The sequence below is a fragment of the Haliotis asinina genome, chromosome 13 (assembly GCF_037392515.1).
Source record: "Haliotis asinina isolate JCU_RB_2024 chromosome 13, JCU_Hal_asi_v2, whole genome shotgun sequence".
Taxonomy (NCBI): Eukaryota; Metazoa; Mollusca; class Gastropoda; order Lepetellida; family Haliotidae; genus Haliotis; species Haliotis asinina.
Genome location: NC_090292.1, coordinates 4,767,053 through 4,789,548, shown reverse-complemented (window position 1 = coordinate 4,789,548; position 22,496 = coordinate 4,767,053). Strand labels below are relative to the sequence as shown.

Below are 22,496 nucleotides of genomic sequence, written 5' to 3'. Positions count from 1 at the left end.
ATTTAATTTAATTGCTTCGCAACCAACGCAGTAGCTGCTATGCCCAACACTATGAAGCCCAGTTCACGATTCATTTGTCCCTTGGATGGTGTGTAGTACTGAGCGAGTGTGGGTTTATTGAGCGGTTCCAATCGTTTACCAGTTAGTAGGTAGTATTCTTTCATTGCTTCATCGACATCGTTGAATGTTTGAACGGCATGGTTTTCACGCTGGAGTTGTTCGTTAATAAAATCGATCCTCTGGAGGCGTTTTTTAGCGTACTCGGCCTGTGCTTTTTGTAAGTTCTCAGTAGCGAGATCGTGCCGCTTCCTTTCTTCCTGTATTTCAGCCGCGTGGTCATCTCGTAGTTTCGAGAAGAGGAAATTACTCCCGGAAAATGCCAGGGCATTCACTAACGCCCCACCGACCATCATAGCTATCGTGGCCATCCTATATTTATTTCATTATATTATCAGGTATTATCCCTTGTTTTACTAGGATGTCTTTTGTGGCCATCGCCATACCAAGGTTCATTATGAGCATACCCATATCCTGCAGGTTGAAATCTAGCTTGATAGTTGGTTGTTTAAGCACCATTTTAGTCAACCGAGCGTACCCTACGGCTAGACTGGCGACCACTGTGGCGTGGTATGCGTTGACGAACGTTTTCCCCTCAGACATTATGTATATATAAAAATATTTTAAATTATAACATGATATGCGGGTTGACAGTGGGGGTTACCTCACTGTTGGGGGGTACCACCTCACGGTGAGGGTTTCCCTCACGTGTATATAACCACGAGATAGCCAAGGCAGCAGTTACGCCTACAACCAACAACAGTCGGGGGTTGGTCACTGTAATAATTTTATGTTGGTTACACCACCGTTTTTTACCGGCAGCTACTCTCTTAGGATTCTTCTGTCTGGTTACTGTTGGGGTCACTTCCCCCACTGGTTCCCTGGTCTCCTGTGAAGGGGTCACTTCCCTCACCTCGGGAGGGGTTTCCTCCTCCCTGGGGGATTGTGCAGCATCCATCTATACTATTATTATTATTTTTTTCTCTCTCAAATTGACAATGCTTTGCCGTGATAATCGCCGCCGTCACTGGAGCCAACAACATACCATATTTGTGGTACAGCCCGCAGCTGATAGAACTCACGGCGTGTTCGATAAAAGGGTCTTTCTCGAGGTCTTCCCACAGGTAAAGTCGGCGCTCTGGTGGAATGGGAAGGAAGTATGACACAATATCCTATTGTCTTTGTCATTTCTGCTCCGAGCCGGGACTCGTATCTAGCGTACAGCTTATCGATTTCTTCGGCTGACATTTTGTGAATTTTATCCGGAGTGTAGTCTCCAAAGTAATGTTTGGCTTTGCCGCCAACAGCCAACGCCACCAGTTTCTCTCGCTTGTCATCATCCACTACCCCAGGTACCAACAATTGTTCGAGCAATTCCTCACACTCCATCTTATAATATAACAAGTAAGATTTAGTTTTAACTATATAATACCCGATGCAGAAAAAACACAGAGAAATGAAGGTTAAGTTGCACACGACAAACACTTCAAATATCATAGCTATACTTAGCATTTGCTTAGCTTTGCTTAGCTTTGCTTAGCTTTAGCATACCCTATATGCTACTGGTTGGTCGGTCTTGAGCACGAGCTTAGCGTGTTTAGTTTCAGCGAGCTGTTTCTTCACCCGTTCCCGTTCTAATTTGCTCATCACATCGTTCTCTCTCAAACACTCCTCGAACGAATCCCTGTCCTTGCAGTGAAATAAGGCCACCCATCGCGTCTGCTCCCTGAGGTCTCCCTGAGTTGAACTTCTGTGTTAGCACCCAGACGCTGTGATTTGCATGCCGGCCGGAGAAGGCCAGGTACGATAGCATGTCTCTCTTTTTTGTTATCTCGCGATTAGCGCTGCAGTCGTCCAGTATGAACAGCGTCGGTTCCCCTTTAAATTTCTCGTGAAGAGCTTTCAACCAGTCCTGCAGGCGTGTTCCAGGGTCGATTTTGTGTACGTCCGGGTCCGACATCACCCAAGGTCGCGCGTACGTTTTATTCATACTCAGAGTAGGGCACATGATAACGATGTTATCGAACACATCCTTGTAGTAACCCTCCAACATATCCAACACGAAAACGGTCTTCCCACAGCCAGTCTGCCCGCACACTATGGCGCAGTGTGGGTCAGTGGGCAGTTGGGGGTGTGGGGGTGTCCCCCACTCAGTAGATGGCTTGCACGAATCTCCCATTGTCTATATTAAGTTGCGCGTCCATAATAACGTACAGATATAATTTCAACTTACCAGCGGGTTGAGCCTTCTTAGTAATCTGGATGGTTATCCCTTCGCTGCCGTTATCTATACGGCGCCCGCTACCGTGCAGTTTATCATCATCCGTGGATCGCATGTCCAACCATAGGGCGTACTTGGTGGTCAGGTATTCACCGATCTGCACGGAGCCTAGGTCCAGGTCCTTTGTTATATAATGTGGGGTCCCCACTGGTAGCTTTTTTATCTCATCCCACTGCTGGTGTGGTCTCATACCATGACTGAACAGCTGGTTGGGCACGCCCTCGATGGTCACTTCCACCTTTTCAATCTCGGGGTTGAAAAACTTCTCGCTGTCCCTCCGGAATGGCTCGTAATCCTCCACGGGGACGACCAGGATACCTTTCATCGATCGCGCCGGCACGTTCAGGTTGATATTCCACACAGTGTCGCTCTTATCTCGCACGACTGATCTATGCCTTAGTACGCGATCGTACAGGATAGCCATCTTCCCAGAGTACTGGCTTCGAACCTGCCTGGCCAGCTCCGGGCTAGTGACCATGTCGAACTCCAGAGAGATGTTGTCTATGGCATAACTGGCCTCATCACCATTCGGCGTACGCACTACTTTGCTATAGTCGTTAAACGTGAGCTCGTATTCGAGCCTATCACCCAGCGCGGCCTGGTAAAACGGCGCGTGTCCCGTGAGCAACTCGAAGTCGAGCGGCACGCAGAATCGATTCCCGTATGCTCAAGCGATGGCCTTTTCACCGTCCGATAGCTTGTCTAGCTGGTCTGGCGTGAAGGCATACCCTATGCGCGACCGGGTTGATTTGCTGATACCCTGGTACACATCATTGACTCGTTCTCCCTCGCTTTTCCAGAGATCCCCGTAGCAGTGAAACATGTCGCTGTCGTCGATGCTCAGCACCTCGTTACCGCTGATCTTGACGGTCGTTTTCTTGATGATAGCTCGACCCACGTTCCGCACTAGCTCGCGTTTTCGTTGTCGGAGGTCAACGTGATATTGAACGCCAGTCGAACAGTGCCTGGTACAATGAGGTCATTCTCACCAAGGTTTGGAAATCTAACCAGCAGAGTTTGATTCTGGTCTATCTTGCTGGGATTGTTGGTGATGGTCACCGACTGGCGCACGGCTCTGGCGCCTAGTGGCTCTCTCAATCTTCTGAAAGGATCTAATTTTCTGCCGTACATTGTTATATAAAGGAAATATATTTTTAATACTAATGGATGAAGACATACCTATGGATTATATGTGGGACGATAGTGCCCAGGCATTCAATGATGGCCAGGAGACCTCATTCTCGCAAGGTGACGAGCTCATTAAGGGCGCCGTCGACGGTTATTACGACGCAGTTGAAAATAGAGACAACATCAAGCCGTGGGGGCGAGACTATACCAAGTTTTTTGTTGATACGGATGGCACGCTGCGTTTGAAGGCTCGCCCGGAGATCGATCTCATGCATCAAAACAAGAGAGAACCGCTTGCCTTATCAACACTGAGAACTAAATATAAAATTAAGTTTGTCCAAAAGGAACTAGGTTTCAGAGATTACGGTGGCGCGCGACCTAAGCTTCCTCCGAAGTTAGTTCAAAGTCTGGAAGGCATCAGGGACGCCCCATCGGATCAAAACATGACTTATGATATTAAAAAAGTGTTGACCGACTACGAGAACAAGCCCTTCCCGGGTCTCGAAATTACCTTTCGGGAACTGAAGGGGTTGGACCTGTTGATGCAAACCATTCGTGGTCAGCTCTGGAAAAGCACGGCCAAAATGAGTGAGATAGACGACCACATCGCCTATGAAAAGAAAAAACTCGGTGAAACTGAGGACGAGTCTATGAAAGCCACCATCGAGGAACGAATACGTAATTTGGAAGATGAAAGGCAGACCTGGTTGGAGACAGCGTCCGGCTACAAAGAAAAGCTTAGATCCCAGGTCAGCCGTGTGCGGGAAACCATCAATCAAGTCCTCCACCGAGACACCACGTTAGCAGACAGGATTCGGATATTATTCCGGGAGCAAGGGATCACCATCGCCAGCATTCTGACTGCATTGGGTTTCATCATATCAACCCTGGTGGTGTCACTGACAGGGGGTACCCCTGTGGGGCCTGCCGGCGGCGGAACCCCCGGCGGTGGTGTTAAAGACTGATAAAAAAACTCGGGGAACGCCTAGCTAAACTGGCTGGTAAAGCCGCCGAAGCCCTTCCCGGCATCCTGGGGAGCATCGTCTCGTGGTTGTTGGGCGCTCTGGCTAAAACTGCCACGTGGCTCAGTCAAAACCTGTGGGCAGCCATCGTCGCCGTGGCGGGTCTGGTGTACGTAGCGGCTAAGAAATTTTTAACCAAATAAGCCCCAAAGCTACCCCACCAACCACCAGGGCCGTTTTATTATCGATGTGATTGGAGGCCTGAATATGGGGGTGTGTGGGGGGTACCTCCACATGAACTTTAGACTCCGGGGGTGGCGCCACTATACCCGTTTCACGTGGTGGAATGTGTGGGATATAGGGGGCGTTAATATCGGGGTTGATACCCAACTTTTGATCCGCCGTGGCTATGACTATTTTGTTGTTATAACCCACCACTTTTTTTACTCTCAGTTGCATATCACTCGGAGCCATGTACAGCCCCATGCCGAACACGTAATTGACTTTCGATCTGGCGTATTCTAACACGTTTTGGTAACGGTCGATGGCCCGCGGGAGATCAACTGGAGAATTGATAGCATCCTCAACGTTGGCAACGAACTGTTTCTGAGCGTCGTAAGCAGTTCCCTTACCGATGATGTTGGAACGCGTCATCGACTGCGCACCCAACAGCGCCCACACGTACGTTCGAATCGAGTCGTTCAACCTGACTACCCCGGCACGAGTGAATCCTTTCGACGTGTCCAGCATGAACATTTTCCACCTGTCTGCGGTTGACTGCTCCACTTTCTGGACTGTGAAAGCAACCCCACCTTTAAAGTTCATACGATCATCCCTCCATTCATTACTCGACAAAGCAAAGTCCTGGCGTAGTATATCTCGTTTCAGTAAATCATCACTGACTTCTTTCACTGGTCGCCCCCCATCATAAGGAATACCCAACCTGTGGTTCGGGCCCTGCAAACGCCAATCCGTCTTCGGGTTTATTTCGAATTCATTGCAAATACGTTCGTAGGCCCGTCTATCGTACGGGTTGTTTGTTGCGTCCCACGCTTTGTCCTGTGGGAGGGGGGCGCTGATCTCTTTAAGGATACGTCTGACCTGGTAGTACACGTGGAACTTGAACACAGACTGACTCAGCGGTCCACGCTGAGTGTCGGTCAATGTCACACCACACCCCGTTGTAGCGCACCACACGGCAAAGTTGAACTGATTCTGCCAGAACTGCATAGGGTTGTTGAACCAAGCGTGGACTGCCTTGACGTTAGTCACCGAAAGCTTATACTTATCGAACACATCTAAAAGCTGGGCATTGAAATACAACCCAGGAGCAACCACGATCTTCATGGGGGAGAAATCTACGTCCAGTTTAGGGTAAAACAACATTTTAAAACTATTATATAATGAGCATATATACTCTAACATGTACATAACACTTCCAGGAATAACGAGCGGTTAGGCCGTTCAGCTGACACACGCGATCGATAACACCTCAGGCCAACTCGAAGTCGCACTCTGCGATATCACCTACCTACCGCAATGGACTAACATCAACGCCAGCAACAATAAGCTGTTCGTCAGTGGGGCTCGCAGTCAGATAACTGACGGCTACTACAGCGTGTGCTCTCTAAACGACGAGGTCTTCAAACCCCTGGGAGCCGAACTCAAGATGAACGACTCAAACGGCACAGTGGTGTTAATCAACAACGGAAGAACCTCCTTGAGGCTCGGCCGACCATTAGCGAGGATACTCGGTATGTCTCCTGACGAGATAAAACCAACAACAACCGTCACAGGCACGAAGTTACCCGGCCTAGTACCGTACCGAGAGCTGTACATTCATCTCGGTCAGGTGAGCACAACGTACAACATTCAAGGAGGTCACCCTTCCACTATACTGAGAGCAGTGCCGGTGAAAACTGAGAAATACAACGACGGTAGAACCGAGTCGTTTTCACCACGGCAGTATAAGAGATTAACCCAGGGCAACATACCTGAGCTGATAATATCGGTGTTAGATATAAGTCATAATCCTGTAAATATAGGATACCTCAGCTTAACGCTTCATGTAAAATGACCAGCGCACAAGGGCCCGGAGTGAAAAAATGCGTCAATATCGGGATCTCCGACCTTGGAGACACGCGCGGTTTCGACGCTCCCGGAGTAGATGGTAAATCGTACGCCTTGCAACTGAAAAACAACATTTACAAACGCGTTGAAATCCCCTCCGGTGGAACCCTAAGTGATATAGTAGATACCACAAGAGCAAAAATCAACACTAAGTACACCCTTGTCAACACCGGTAATAACTGGATAATATACCCATCGTTCGGGGGTAAACTGTTCGACTTAGACGATGTTGAGAGCACTACCGTCGCCCGAAACAAGCCATATATACTCGTCTTCACCGAAGATGACGACAAGTGGGTGTTGTTACCCGATAACGACTGGTTTCTCAATATTAGGCTCGGCTCCCCTTACGTGTTTACTGATAACAAAGACAACCACCTAAACAAAGTCGTGAACAATGGAACCCTGCTCGTGGCTTATGTCCCAACTCAGAGACGTAGCGTAGTCGTCAGCCCAGTCAACACTATGGCAGCCCACATGCTATCGAGTAAACTGACCATACAAAACGTGACATTGCAGTTGGTGTCTGAATTCGAAGGCGTGGTCAAGATACTAGAGAGTCTACCGGCAAACTCAACACTGATCATCAAAGTCTACCTAGGGGAACCATCGGGGAATGATGTCGAGATCGTGAAGGGGATCAAACTCGGGTGGGTGAAACGCCACCAGTATCAAGTTTGCAACGTTTACGTGCGGGTGGGTGTTGGAGCCGACACCAGTCTGGAGGGGGTCAACGTGATCGTGGAAAACAAGATATCACTAACCAAGATCTTCCTGCCTGACAACATACACTTCATGGGTATGAAGTTCACCCCTGAATTATTATCAAAAAACCAGTTGGAAATTATATCGTAATAGTATAATAATGACCAGTCATCGTCCCAACACTACGCTTAACGACCTAGGAGATACGGAGGGATTCGATCAGCCTGGTGAGGAAGATGAATTATACATCCTGCACTTCAAAGACAACGTGTACAGACGGGTGCCGTTACCAGATTTAAAAGAGCCCAAATGGCTGATCAACTTAACATTCACCTCACCTTATATCACAATAGACGCAGATACAGGGGGATATATCTCTAAGATTAGGAATAACGGTATCTGGCCCGGGGATTTCATTTCGGAGAGTGAATTACACATGATAACTATTGGTATCGAAAAAAATAGGTTAAAGTCTGTAGCAAAAAATAAATTAACATTTAGCAATAATCCTTATAGTATATATCTTGATAGAATATTAGTCCCTTTCACACTCATCATAGAAGTCTTCTTTTATTTAGACAATGAAAACACCTCAAGAGTACACCAAATTTTACCCGGGGTGTCAATACACTGGTTTGACGAACACCGAGACCAATATTGTCGTATTGTTATACAACAGGATACCCCCGCGGGTCCTATAAACCGCTTAATAAGCCTCAGTGGGGTTTTTATTACAACAGGAAATTCTATTAGACTCTCACCTATTACCCTGACTAATAGTCTAGATCTTGTAGACTTCAAATTCATTAATAGACTATTAACTGAAACCCAATTAAAATATCTTTCATAATATATATTATAGGATGGGTCTGTACCCAGGCGTAGATGAAGTAGCGAAGACGCTGGAAACCGTAGATGGGTTCCGCTTGAGGCAGTTATGTGACGTGAAACGCCAACTAGAACAAGACCGTGACACGCGGAAAGCACTATATAAAAAGTACCATAGAGCTTTCAATATCTTGGACGGGGCTGACACTACCCTTATGACAACCAGCATGGGACTAGGGGCGGCAGGTGTTGGATTGTTAGCTACCATCGTGGCTACACCTATAGTGCTAGGTATTGAAATAACAGCTGGGGTGGCAGGGTTGGCAGGGTTGGCACTTAAGTTGATATCACGCAGACTGCATCGTAAGGCATTGAAACACGACGAGATCAGGATTCTGGCCGAAGCAAAGCTCAACACAGTAAGTGGGCGTATTTCCACGGCACTCTCTGATAGTAAGATCTCAGAAGAGGAGTTTCGTTCAATCCTCTCTGAACTCACAAAATATAACGGAATGAAACAAGATATTCGGTCCAAATCTCGTAAGTCTGCTATCAGTGAGGACGAGAAAAAAAAGTACATAGAACAAGGGATACAAAAAGCCCAGCAAGCCTTTATTACGAACACCAAAGAGATCATAGGCGGTTCACGTTAAACTGTTTCATCGATATAAACGTGACATAGGCACAGTGTTACCTCCAACACACGTTAAGTAGTAGGGGTAATAGTAGCAAGAGCTAAGGGCCCAACCAAAGCCTTATTTACTAAATAAGGCTTTGTAGAGACTTTTCTTGAAAGTGTTTTAAAACCCCCATTGTATATACTACTACATGAGTAGACACTAGGAATGTTTATATATATTGTACCCATAAGGAGAACTGAGTGAGTGAGTGAGTTTGGTTTTACGCCGCTTTTAGCAATATTCCAGCGATATCACAGTGAGGGACACCAGAAAATGGGCCTCACACATTGTACCCATGTGGGGAATCAAACCCGTGTCTTCGGCGAGACAAGCAAACGCTTTAACCACTAGGCTATCCCACCACCCCCATAAGGAGAACTGAATCCAGGATTTAACAATTAAGTTATTTTTGCTTCAAGCTACATATAAGATATAAGTAACAACAGATATGCATAACTTCTGATATATTATACCAAAAATATATTGGAATTGTTCCTGCTGTGAAAGGGCAATCAATGTTCCACTTCTGTCTGAGCATTGCTTAAAACTGAAAGAAAAGGATTCTTCACGCCCCAGTACTGAAATCTAATAAAGTTATCCATGTCTGTATGGTTATCCATATAATGTGTCGAACAGTGATCAGTCAAAATTATCAAATTACAACAAACACACCTTGAAACTACTTATATTATCTTAAATTGATAAACATACAAATTGTTTTAAAAAACATCAGCATAAACAGTAAACACGATAGCACCTGTTTTCTAATTTTGACCAACATAACAGCAAAAGGAAATGATCATCAAATTTCTCAAACAGAAAAGAGATGATTCTGAAAGTCCAAGAAGGTTTAAGACACCCATTGATTTGTCCACCATATAAAGATATTATGTACCTCTTTCTAAGAAACCTTCATTGCTATCTTGAAATAAAGAAAAGCATCTCAGAATACATTCAAGTTTTCCATAATTCTGAACACGTGCAGTGTTACTGTTTAACAAAGGTAATGATGCTACTGACACAATGATCGGGTTTGAGAAACTTTACTTAACCCTAAATAATAATAATGAAAATATAACCCTGTCTGTCTGACCTAAGTCATTGGCAAATTACACCCAAACCTGCCCCAAGCTAACCTGGCCCCTGATATCTGACCCGGACCCGCCTCTGATACTTGACCTGAACCCGCCCTGAGAAGAAATATTTTTACTCTATAAGTTATGACATCGTGTCGAGGGGAATATGGGGCTTTATCAGTCGCGAGTAAGGTTGTATTACCTTACGATGTACTGATAAAACCCTGTATTTCCCGAGACACGATGTGATAACGCATTTATCTAGCTGAATGTTTTCACTAAATCAAAACAAAACAACACCCATCGAATCGACTTGCTGCCATGTTGACACCAGCTGATCGTTTGACCTCAATGCACAGCACGTTACTAAAGGCTTGTCCATGCACGCTTTTCTCACTTCGCGTCGTCACCAAGGCGTAGCGGGGTGATATGACTTTCGTAGCGGGAGTACACGACTTTTATACTCCCGTTCGCAGATCGTGATGGATGTACATGGTATTTTATCAGAGTCACATGGACCAATCAAAACTCGACATTCTTACAAGAGGCTAGATAATGACATATAAATTAATTAAAGTTCCTTTCACATAAACGTTGAAATATACATTATTCATATGTTTTCACATGTAATATCAATGTTGGAAAATATATTTGTGACTATTAGTGTTGATGAGAGGCAAGTGAAGAGGCAAGTGCTGCTGATCATGGAGATGCCGTGGTAGAGGATTGTGTTGTATGTTCGGATTGTCATGACCAAAATTAATTTACACATTGTCCTAAGTGTATGCTTTTACTTGACACTGATAGTGTTCACTCAATGTCAACTGTACCATATACTGTTAACTTCACCTTGGGTATAATCTTATGAAAGACTTTATGTGAAGGACATGACTCGTAAATTGTGCATACAGGATAACATGCACGATTCTTGCGTCTACTGCTCATTGAGATGCTGCGAAAGACAACAGTGCCTGCAGTGTGACTTTTGTGACAGATGGCAACACAGAACTTGCAGTACATGTAACTGTCTATGTGTCTGAATTGTCAGTTATGTCAGTTTTGTATGTATAATAAATCAATTGAAATCTAGATGTCTCTCCCTCTGTATATATCATAAATTACTTTAAATCTTTTTTTTTCTATATGTATATAATGAATTAATTGAAATTTTTATGTCTGTATATATACATAATAAATTAATTGAAATCTTAATCTGTCTGAATTGTCAATTATGTCTATGTTTTATATAAAACAAATGAATTCAAATCTTTATATGTCTGTTTTGTCAATTGAGTGTATGTTAATTAACCCTGTGGCCAGTTCAGATGTGAGGCCAGTTTGGGCGAAATATCCAGGGACCAGTTTGGGTTAAATATCCAGGGGCTGATTCGGGTGTATTCGCCATAGGTCTGGCTGACCCATAGATCCACATGCTTTCAGTCACCTATTCTCAATCCTAATTACATCTCTATTATTATGTACCTGGGGTTTTGTTGGAATCCTCATCTTGGGCATCCTGACTTGATGATGATTGGTTCTTGTCTTTACTTAAATTCTTGTCACCCTTGCGACCCATTTTGATTCTGGCTGCGATGCTGAAATAATTACAATCATGTTCATAATAGTGGAATAAAGCCTTCTAACCCAGTAAGGCAAAACCTAAGACTTGCAAAATAGACACAAATTCGCAACCATCTTGGTTACATGTTTACAGTATTGTGCCTTTTGCACATTTTGAAAATTGTCACTAATGGCAATCGTGAGTACACTAGAAAACATGGGGAATCTTAATAACCTTTCAAGCTTTGGTACTATGCAGCATATAATCTTGCGACTGCTGGTGACATGTTGCCTATATATGGCGTCTGATAATATGTATATATATAATATAATAATAATATATAATATATTGGCGTCGTAACAGATCTGATTTCGTAAAGTGAAATGCCGAAATTCTAAAGGATGACATAATTTCTCGAGAGTTGGCAAACGCCGTCTATCCTGACATACACGAGAATATGTTGTCATCTGTCAAAAATGTCATAAGCATACAAACGTGAGACAGAGAATATTTGGTAACAGTACTTCGTTTACTGCCTTCGTCCTCTTTCCATCTGCAACCATTTGTAAACAATCGTTGACCGAATTACATTTACCGGAAGTAAGCGGAGTATAAATAGTTCATCCATCTTAGGTAAGTACTCCGCTTCCGGACTTGAACTATAGATATCTATGTCATTCCGAAGCTCAAAACAATGTATGATCACCCTTGAAGATAAGCTGACACGTTAGAGTGTCATCTCAAATAAATAACAATTATTACTACGCCAAGTCATTAGGGAGCCTAGCAACTGAATAGGAGTGGCCTCCCTTGGCACATACAACCAGGCGCAGTGTATTAAATGTCACTTTCTGTTAGCTTTTTATATCTTAAACACAAAAGGAATCAGAGTGTGAATAAGAAAAGGATTAGATAGATTAAAAGGTTAATAGACGCGTAAAACTTATGACGTAGATGTTACAACAATACACAGTTTGTTGCTTTGATATTTCTCCCGATGAAAATATTTTGTTTATGAATGACTCACCAAGCATGTTATACAATCTATCTAGGCTGTTGAAAAATGTGAATTTGTCAAAGAATAATGCTTTCATCTGATATAATATAATTAGTCCCAAGCCAAACAAACACCCATTTACCAAACATGCCCAGAGCATACTCCGGAATACATGTCACAGTTCCACACTACAAACATGTCGTGTGACACTTTGACCTCGTAGCTCCACATGACAAATATAAAATCCCCGAATAACAAATGAGTATGCTTTTTCACCGCTTTAAGCAATATTCTTTTAACATCACGGCGAGGGATACCAGAAATGGGTTTCACATGGGTTTCTCGCCCTGTCACTGCATGGTACAAATAAAAGTACACTGTACAACACCAATACACGGACCACTCGAGGAGCTCTGTACAGAGTTGTGAAAGATGGTATATTTACATGTTTTTAAGGTAACGATATTAAATATTCACCATGAAACATATTTCGTGTATGTTATTTACATGAAGCATGTTTCGCTTTATTAACACGCCTGAACGCGTCAAACCTAAATTCGAATACATATTCCCACACCACCAACCTACCCACAACAAACACACCCATAACAATTATAAGTCGGACAAATATATCTTTACATACAACAAATACAAAGTCCAGCACTATGAATGTATCGCTACACAACACATATAAAGGCGGACACACGCACAACAAATACAAAGTCGGACACAACAAATATGTCGCTAAACACACAAATATAAAGTCCGACACAAGGAATATGTCGTCACTCGCAGTAAATACAAAGTCCGACACAAGGAATATGTCGTCACTCGCAGTAAATACAAAGTCCGACACAAGGAATATGTCGTCACTCGCAGTAAATACAAAGTCCGACACAAGCAATATGTCGTCAGTCACAGGAAATACAAAGTCCGACACAAGGAATATGTCGTCACTCGCAGTAAATACAAAGTCCGACACAAGGAATATGTCGTCACTCGCAGTAAATACAAAGTCCGACACAAGCAATATGTCGTCATTCACAGTAAATACAAAGTCCGACACAAGGAATATGTCGTCATTCACAGGAAATACAAAGTCCGACACAAGGAATATGTCGTCATTCACAGGAAATACAAAGTCCGACACAAGAAATATGTCGTCATTCACAGGAAATACAAAGTCCGACACAAGGAATATGTCGTCATTCACAGGAAATACAAAGTCCGACACAAGAAATATGTCGTCAGTCACAGGAAATACAAAGTCCGACACCAGGAATATGTCGTCGCCCACAGGAAATACAAAGTCCGACATTGCATTGCTACGAATATATAGTTCGTCACAATAAATGCTCATCATTGTCATCATGCAATCAAACTTCAATAATTACTTTGTCGAGTGAAAGGCCATTGAGTTTCATAGACATTTGTCAGTTCTGTAAAAATATCTGAGTATTTGATAAAGTAATCTTCGTATTATGATATATTTATGTGGTATTTAGAAGGTGTGATATCAATAAATGACTTAAGAGTGATCATATGTTAAGTTCCCCTTTCTTTTAGTGCGATCAGAGCGCTAAGACTCTCCATGTTAAAGTATGGGAGTTACGATCACCTTAGGGTTACAATCACTTTGTGGAACGGAGTCCAAGGTCTAGATTTTGGAAGCCCAGTTAGCGATAAGATGGCCGTAAGTGCCATATTAACATTAACTTACGACTATCTTAACGCTAGAACTTCGAAAATATAGCCCCAGATCTAGATATCTGGCAAAGGACGAGAAAACGTCGAAGTTCCATTGAAGCGTACAATCAAGATGAAACACACAAGCCAATGGCAACCCTGCCTTGGTTTTTCTTTCATTACTTTTCTTGTTTCATTCCGATCGTTCAGTATAAAATGGACATCAGAACCAACATGTTTAAGTAATGACTCAATGTCTGGAAATATTCCAACCCTTCACCTAAATACTTATGTTAGGACAGATAAAGACTGTGGTTTTTAACACCTACCCCAAGAGCGCGAACTGGCGATATCCCCCCTCTTCATCCTTAGCCCCCTTCCTCTTGAACCTCTTGGCGGCGATCGACAGACTACTAAGTCCCATTTCGGCCATGTTGTCGGTGAAACTGACACGTCTCCCTCCCTCCATGTCACCGGTCGAGCCTATATTTCACCTCGCTGTCACCGTGGTATGTAGGGTGGATTGTGTGGAAAGACACTCTTTTCTGTCCGAGCTCTATGACTGTCAGATCGGTTGAATGCCTACTGTATCGAAGACTCACTGCCGGTTCTTTTATAGACAGTGAGGCCTTTTACACGTATGAAAGGATCGAGCGACACAACTCCGGGTTGGTAGAATAGGGCATATGTTTGTTGTTTAAAACCTCACTTAGCAATATTGAAGTTAACTCGCCTTGCATACTCAAGTATACACTTGAAAATAAATAAATAAATAAATAAATAAATAAATAAATAAATAAATAAATAAATAAATAAATAAATAAATAAATAAATAAATAAATAAATGAATGAATGAATGAATGAAGGAATGAATGAATGAACAATCTGTTGATTAAATATATATATATAGATATAGATAGATATAGATATAGATATAATAAAAATAAAATAAATAAACACCACGGAGACCATCTTAACTACCAATGGACTGGCATTGTAGTACATTTCAGAAATCGAATATTGTATTTTGTGCAAGTCACCGAGCAAGTCAATTGGTGAGTGAGTGGGTTTAGTTTTGTTTAGCTCCTGGCAATATTAACGAAATATCCCGGCAGGGGACACCCGAAATTCCCAACCCTTGTTGGGAATCGAGCGAACGCTTTAACCACCCGGCGACCCCACAACCCCGGCCAGGTCACCACACCACAGTGCCCCAAAGGCTTGCATTAAATTTGTTGCTCATAACATCAACCACCGGATTGTGTCATCCAGACTCCATTTGCATGTCTGCTGTCAGATAACTGGAGTATTGCAGACTGCAGCGTTAAACAACAAACAACATATAAACTGGGAGTCCCCCTTTAACGCACTGTTTCTATCTGCCCTTTGAGCGGTCCCCTCAAGCACGTTCAATGGGCTATACCCCTGGCATGTCCGGTGTGTTTACGTCCACTCCAGGGCCTGCACTTGATAACGAAAATGAAGATATCACGCTCCCTTTCCCGTAACTGAATATGTTTGTTCCGTTTTGAATAGCGAGTGGAATCAATGAAACGGTATCAATAGCCCCTGCATGTAGCTGAACCCGACTGTATACCTCTAAAGTGTTCCCTTTGTGTGGATCAAGGCACTGTACGGTTGAGCCGTCACTGCTACAATCAGACACTTGACGTCGGGACAATTAACCATGTCCTCTGTTTCTACAAAAGGTGTTTGTCTGTGAAGTGGCTACACGCAGACCATGAGAGTAGGTCAAACGACGTTTGTATGTACACATTTATACGCTTTTATATATTTACAGGTGTCTTGGATTAGTATTAGTATTAATTAATTACTAATTACTAATTAGTATTAGCTAAACCTCGATAATCTGGCCCTCTTTTTTATCCTCAATCAATCCGTCAATCAAGTCTAATTCGTATCAAGACTTTATGCCCACGATCAATACAAAATAAACAAGCGTAATTATAAGATAGTGGCAATTGATATCTCAGATCAATACATATAATTAGCGCAATGGTTCCTTGATCCATGAAGAATAATGTATTGCCGTCGAAAAACTGGTACATGATACTGTGTTCAGAACGAATTGCTGATTTATGCAATTTGCTCAAAAATACTTGCAAAAAATGAATGCAAATCATGATAAATTTTACAGTCAAATAGGAATGAAATTCATTTTCTACAAAATTATCATTACAAATTACAAATATTGCAATGTCTTTGGTACCTCGGAACTCCATCACATCTACCGGTAATTTTATATACTGGATTCGTATCATTGTTACACTACGCATGTTTTGATTCCAGGTTCAATGCAAAATACTCTGTTTGTACTGAAAAAAACATCAAGCGATGAAGTTCTGTGCATTTCTGAAAATATATATTGTTTTTGACAATCACCATCTCTTACATGAAAATCTTTCCTCGTTGCGACCCGTGAAGGTCCCGGGGTAGAATAGGCCTTCAGCAACCAATGCTTGCTGCAAAAGGCGACTATGCTTGTCGTAAGAGGCGACTAACGGGATCGGGTGGTCGGGCTCGCTGACTTGGTTGACACATGTCATCGGTTCCCAACTGCGCAGATCGATGCTCATATTGTTGATCACTGGATTGTCTGGTCCAGACTCGATTACTTATAGGCCGCTGTCATACAACTGGAATATTGCTGGAATATTTCTGAGTGCGGCGTAAAACTAAACTCACTCACTCTTTCCTCGTTGCCAACTCCTAGAGATTCCCAAATAAACTGAAAAATATACTTAGTATTTCGAACAAAATATACCCACGTTTTCCTACCAACTTTGTCTAAATTGTGCAGCACAATATAGCACTGCTTTGGATTTCTATCTTTTGGTAAGTGTAAAAGCTTGAACCAATACTTCACAACACATAATAAACTATCAGCACCAACATACTATCTACAAACATATATATGTGACCAAGCTGTTTTATGGATTTCTCTCTTTTAATCTTTTAAAATATCCATAAAATCCATAAATTCATCCATAAAATGTCTTGGTCATCTATAAAAATGTCTTGGTCATCTATAACTTCTAAATGCCGCTAAAAGATAACAACATAAACATTTTTTTCCAATTTCTATAATTTCCCTTCCTATGAACTCGAACCTTGAGTCCGAATTGTTTAATCATATTTATGGATTTGTGTTATGTTTTACTTGTTGTTTAACGCCGCAGGCAACAAAATTCTGGACAAGAGAGTCCTGTGATTGACATCATGAACATCGTTCAACCGGGTCTTCGGCGTGACGAACGAACGATTTAACCACTGAGCTACCGCATCGCCGCGGTCGGTTACTACACTCTTCCAAAAATAGAAACGTAAAACCTAAATATCAATGACAATTTGGTGATATTCAAGGACGTGTAGATGAGCAAAAAACAAAGATACATGAGTGAAATTCTGTGGAGCAATGCATTGCTATCTTGTCCATATTTTACGAGAATAACAGTCATCACAGTCATTACTGCTGTCCACCCGGTGGTGAAGTCATTACCTCGTATGACCACCCCCGGCTGCTACCATTGCCCGACACCTCCTGGGTACAGATCGCATCAGTCGTTGGATGTTTTTTTGTGCAATCCTTCTTCATTCCTCCTGCAGTATGTGGAACAACTGTTGAAGATTCTGTGGTGGATTACGTAGTCGACGTACCCGTCTATCGATCTGATCCCAAAGGTGTTCTATTGGGTTTAGATCCGGGGATCTGGAGGGCCAGGGGAGGGTACTGATGTTGGTATTGGCCAGGTAGTCCATGGTGGAACGAGCTGTTCGGGGTCTGGCATTATGCTGTTGGAAGAGCTGCCGTTGACGGTCAACAAGGTGAAGGACGTGCGGACGGAGAATCTGGTCGATGTGTCGATTGGCTTCCAGATCGCCTTTGGACAAGCTCAAGTTCCGATCTGCGGGTGTATAAGATCTCCTGATTGTCTGATCGGCCACTCTTCGGGCTCGAAACTGTTCTTGTGCTGTGTCCCGGGCGGTACGATGGCGGTCACGTAGGTGGGTTACCTGGATGTACCGATCTTGGGCAGGTGTGGTCTAGGTCTTCCTGATCTTGGACGGTCGTTTGTCGAATCTGATTGACGAAATCGAGTTATTGTGTCGGCATGAACATTGAGGCTCCTTGCTACCTCACTCTTTGATTAGCCACCTTGCAATCGTCCTATTGCCTGATTTCGATCAGCAGCGTTGAGACGTCCCATTTCCATGTACATGTACAGCGCTTGCAAAGATCGTGGATGAAATTGTGAGATTCATTTGGGTATTTTTGCAACCCTAAAAAATGTTTGAGTTAACACATGTGTACAAATTTGTAAGTATCATTTTTGAATTTCATTTTGTGTTTCTGTTTTTGAAGGTGTAATTCAAAGACATATGAATTAAATTATACCTTTCACCCTCTCTTCAAAGGCCCGGGTTCGAGTGGCATTAAGGCCGTGGAACGTTTCTGCATACAGTTGTTGTCTTCTAATCACTTTTATTTGTGTCATTAACATTTCAGTTTCTGAATGTAATGCAAGATCAATATCAGTCTTGACCAGCTGGAAGAATTCCGGGACAAGCATGAACAGGGGTGAGCGGCTACGTACTACATAGCGTTGCATGAGATTTTATTGCAGCTTCAGTGTATACAACCGATGCAGAATAAGTGGTGTTCCGATTAATTCGATTCAAGCTCGCATTGGCCGAAGCCAAGAAATAATTCCGAATCACGTTCATCTCAGCAGGAGAGGCGCTCGGTACGAAAATTGAAAATGGAGCGATACTGATAATTAGTTGTTGATAGTCAATGTTCAAATTACGAAAACTGAGCGACATGAATAATACGTTGGTGATAATATTTTTTTGAAATTCCGAAAACGGAACTATGATAATAAAAATGTTATTAATGATAAGTCCTTGAATTAAAAGACGACAGACGTTTCTTGGTGATATAGTCGGGCATGTGCATCCAATGTAAAGAATAAATACAGGTGAAAAATTGTAGAGCTGATGATAATGTACAAGCCACAGATGAGACTGAGATTTTATGCCGGTATGGCAAGCTTGCTGATTTGTACAGAGACCGGTTCTGACAGCTTCCACTGTACAAGCGTCAAATAGAGTCACGCACAAAGGAGAGGAACGGTTAAAGGACATTTGTTAATGTCTTTGTCACAATGTCTTGAAGCTTTCATGAAACTAGAAAATCCGAAAACAGCAATAAAAATGTCCCAGACTGAAGGCAATGTTTTGTTGGTTATTGTTTAACGCCGCAACTGAAGTCAACGGACGAAGGTAACCAAACACATATTTACCGCACCAGTTTCAGTCAGTTTTGAAAGGCGGTAAGGAAGGATAGCGATATGAGTGAACAACTTCTTCATTGCTGTGAAAACGACGATTCTTGGTTGATGACGGTGTCAGAACCCACACCGAAACGTCACAACAATAAACAAGTTGTTCAAAACCGGCAGCTGCTCAATCCGGCAAGCTGTCACCACCGGCATAAACCTCAGTCCCGCCCGTGGCTAATACATTTATCACCAGTTTAATGCCCTGCAATCTGGTATCTATCAGTTCCGGATCTCGGCATGAAATGAACCGCCCAAACATGCGTTAATACAGTAGCCACTGCTGTCTAACCCGACGCGTGGAAAGGAATCAACCGGACGTGCATTGTCATCAATTGCAATTAATCCTGCTTTGAAAATTAAACTACATGACTGCTAGCAAAAGCAATTTAATCTTATTTCACCATAGGTATCCTTGTGCATGTAAGCTGACATGTTATATTGTGATACTGCAATGTATAAGAGAGTGACAAAACTGGTTCACTTTCAGCCGTAGGTAACCGTGTCAACTCTACACCTGACACGTTTTCTAACCGAACAACGAGTTTTCTCTGTGGCAGAGGCTGCTTATCACAATCAACATGTTTTTGGTTTTTTTAATGTAACGAGTATTTACTTGTTTGTGTACACAACCAAGATCAGACGGCCTGTTCACGATCTCGTACTCCGGACAGGCATACTCCGCGAACCTATTCACTGCGCAAGCGTTACGAGCGCAGCATACCTGTTGAAACCACCTTTTCACCAACCCTGAGGGAAAATTAGTGAATCGTTTGAACTCCAATTTCTTCGTCGCGTTTTTCAGCTTTATAGGTCGAATTGGCATTTTTGATGATTTCATTCGGTAAGTACATACCGAAAGATATCAGAATCTATGTTTCACGATGCATGTGACCTTTAACGGACGGGGGCACATCGGAAGAAGGAACTGCTCAAACACCCACTTTTACCTATTTGACATTTCATCGTTCTTCTTTCAAAACAAACGGACCGTTGACTCGAGTACATATGTTTTCTTCCGACTACTCATCAGCGCCAATGTGCGAAACGCAACACTCCGAGAGTGCAGCCCTGTCCCAGTGAGAGTTGTCTCCCTTGTAATCAGGTTCTGCCACGTGCTAGCACATTACTCAATGTGCAGGGTTTAGCTAGCATGGTCACGTTCACAACTGGCGTCATGCAAGCTTTCGGACCAATTCGCCAGAGTGACATATCGTAACATAATTCAAGTAATGTTCAGAATAGCCTCTCAGGATGCAGTTGGTCTTCAGCAGACTCGTCGTGCGAGGCAGACATTGGTCGAGATCGGAAGGCGAGGTTAGACGGTGACGTAGTCTTTCAGGTCTTCTTATTGCAGCTCAGTAGATCGTTGCCCATCACTGGACTGAGTGGTCCAGATTGGAATATTTACAGACTGACGTCACAAAGCCGAGAATTGGTAAGGGTAGAAACTACAAACAAAAGAGTTCAGAATTTTATAGATAACTGACGTCACAGCTAGGCCCCATTCCTATGTCAATATCTTATTCAGCCAAATATGAATAAATGCTCTGTTCATAGCGAGTGTATGCAATTTCGTATGACGAAATCTTCAGTATCGGGTTGTCGGACTCGATGACTTGGTTGACTCATGTCACCGGATTTAGATTGCGTAGAACGATGCTCGTGATGTTGATCACCAGATTTTCTGGTCCAGATTCGATAACTTACATATCGACGCCATATTGCTGGAATATTATTAAGCCAAACTTACGCATTCAGTGATATGATATCAATGCAAGAAGGCGGAACTATGCCAAGATGAATCACTAGATTGTCTGGTTCATGTACGATTACTCACAGCTTTGTATCGTATAACTTTAATAATCAATTAAAATCACATAACGGTCATGTTGAACAAATTATGGAGCTGTTATCCATAACTTAAGATGTCTTGTAATACAGTGACACACGAACAATACACAGTCGGTCTGACTGGAACACATTATAAAACACGTGCACGTTATTTTGCGAACGCCGATGGGTTTCAACCCTAGTGTGTACATTATTGAGAAGATGGCATCAGAAAATTAATATTTTTCACGTTTCACCTCATTCTAAAGTTAGCTGTTTGATACACAATGATTTGTAATACGGATAATGAGTATTAACTTATACATCACTTCACACAAACGCACAAGCGCACACACACACTGCAACGACCATCATCCCCTCCAGCCCCCCACAGCCCCCGCCCCCTGGCTAGCTTACCCCACTTACCCCAGTTTTGTCCACATCATGTTGGGCTTTTCGCCAGATGACATCACGAGATTGAGTTATCCGACTCCTGACGGTAAAACCACGTGTTGTTATCCTCCAATTATTTGGCAGCATTAACCTCCAAATCTACAGGTGATGTTCTCTCAAACACACGTACGCCCGCGTATCAATGATCGTGTGCATGCTACGGGTGTCAAGACTCCATAGCATCACGTGTTCAATAGAACACCCATGTCAGGATATTACTCTGTGATTATCTCCTTTTGCGGCTCGCTGGACATTCCATCGATTCCCACGAGAGGTGTTTGAAAGGCGTGTCTTTAAACACGCTTATTTGACCCTGTGACCTAAGGATATGCACGCGGTCAAGAATTAAGTATTCCTCCACACCTGGTCCAAAAGGCTAGAGTGTCTAGTATTGAGGCTCAAAGGTCCAGTATTTCTGCACACTTGGTTCAAGAGGCCAGAAAGTCTGATAATGAGGCACAATGGTCCAGTATTTCTTTACACTCCGTCTACGAGACTAGGATGTCTAGTAATGAGGCTCAAAGGTCTAGTTTTCTTACTAATGAGCCCCAAAGGTCCGGTATTCCTGCATACCTGGTCCAAGAGGCTAGGATGTCTAGTAATGAGCCCCAAAGGCCCAGTGTTCGGGTACTCTCGCTCCAAGAGACTATGATGTTTATTAATATATTACGAGGCTCAGGGGTCCAGTATTTCTTTACTATTGGTCCATGAGGCCACGGTGTGTAGTAGTGGGGGTCAACGGTCCCGTATTCTTTCAGG

At 43.0% G+C, this 22,496-nt stretch overlaps 1 protein-coding gene across 6 annotated transcripts in view; it reads right to left on the bottom strand.

Annotated features, from left to right (window-relative positions):
* Positions 1-21,794, bottom strand: part of LOC137259952 (leucine-rich repeat-containing protein 71-like) — a 64,887-nt gene extending 43,093 nt beyond the window's left edge. For 3 of the 6 annotated variants that reach the window (XM_067797607.1, XM_067797608.1, XM_067797610.1), the window contains exons 1-2: positions 21,711-21,794; positions 11,330-11,442 (exon numbers count right to left, since the gene is read on the bottom strand). In XM_067797607.1, coding sequence (XP_067653708.1) covers positions 11,330-11,442; positions 21,711-21,754 — 157 coding nt within the window. In that variant the 5' untranslated portion in view covers positions 21,755-21,794. Of the gene's footprint in view, positions 1-11,329; positions 11,443-11,932; positions 12,204-21,710 lie in introns of those variants that run through there. The other 3 variants (XM_067797612.1, XM_067797611.1, XM_067797613.1) reach the window with 1 other exon arrangement.
* Between the last annotated feature and the right edge of the window lie 702 nt (positions 21,795-22,496).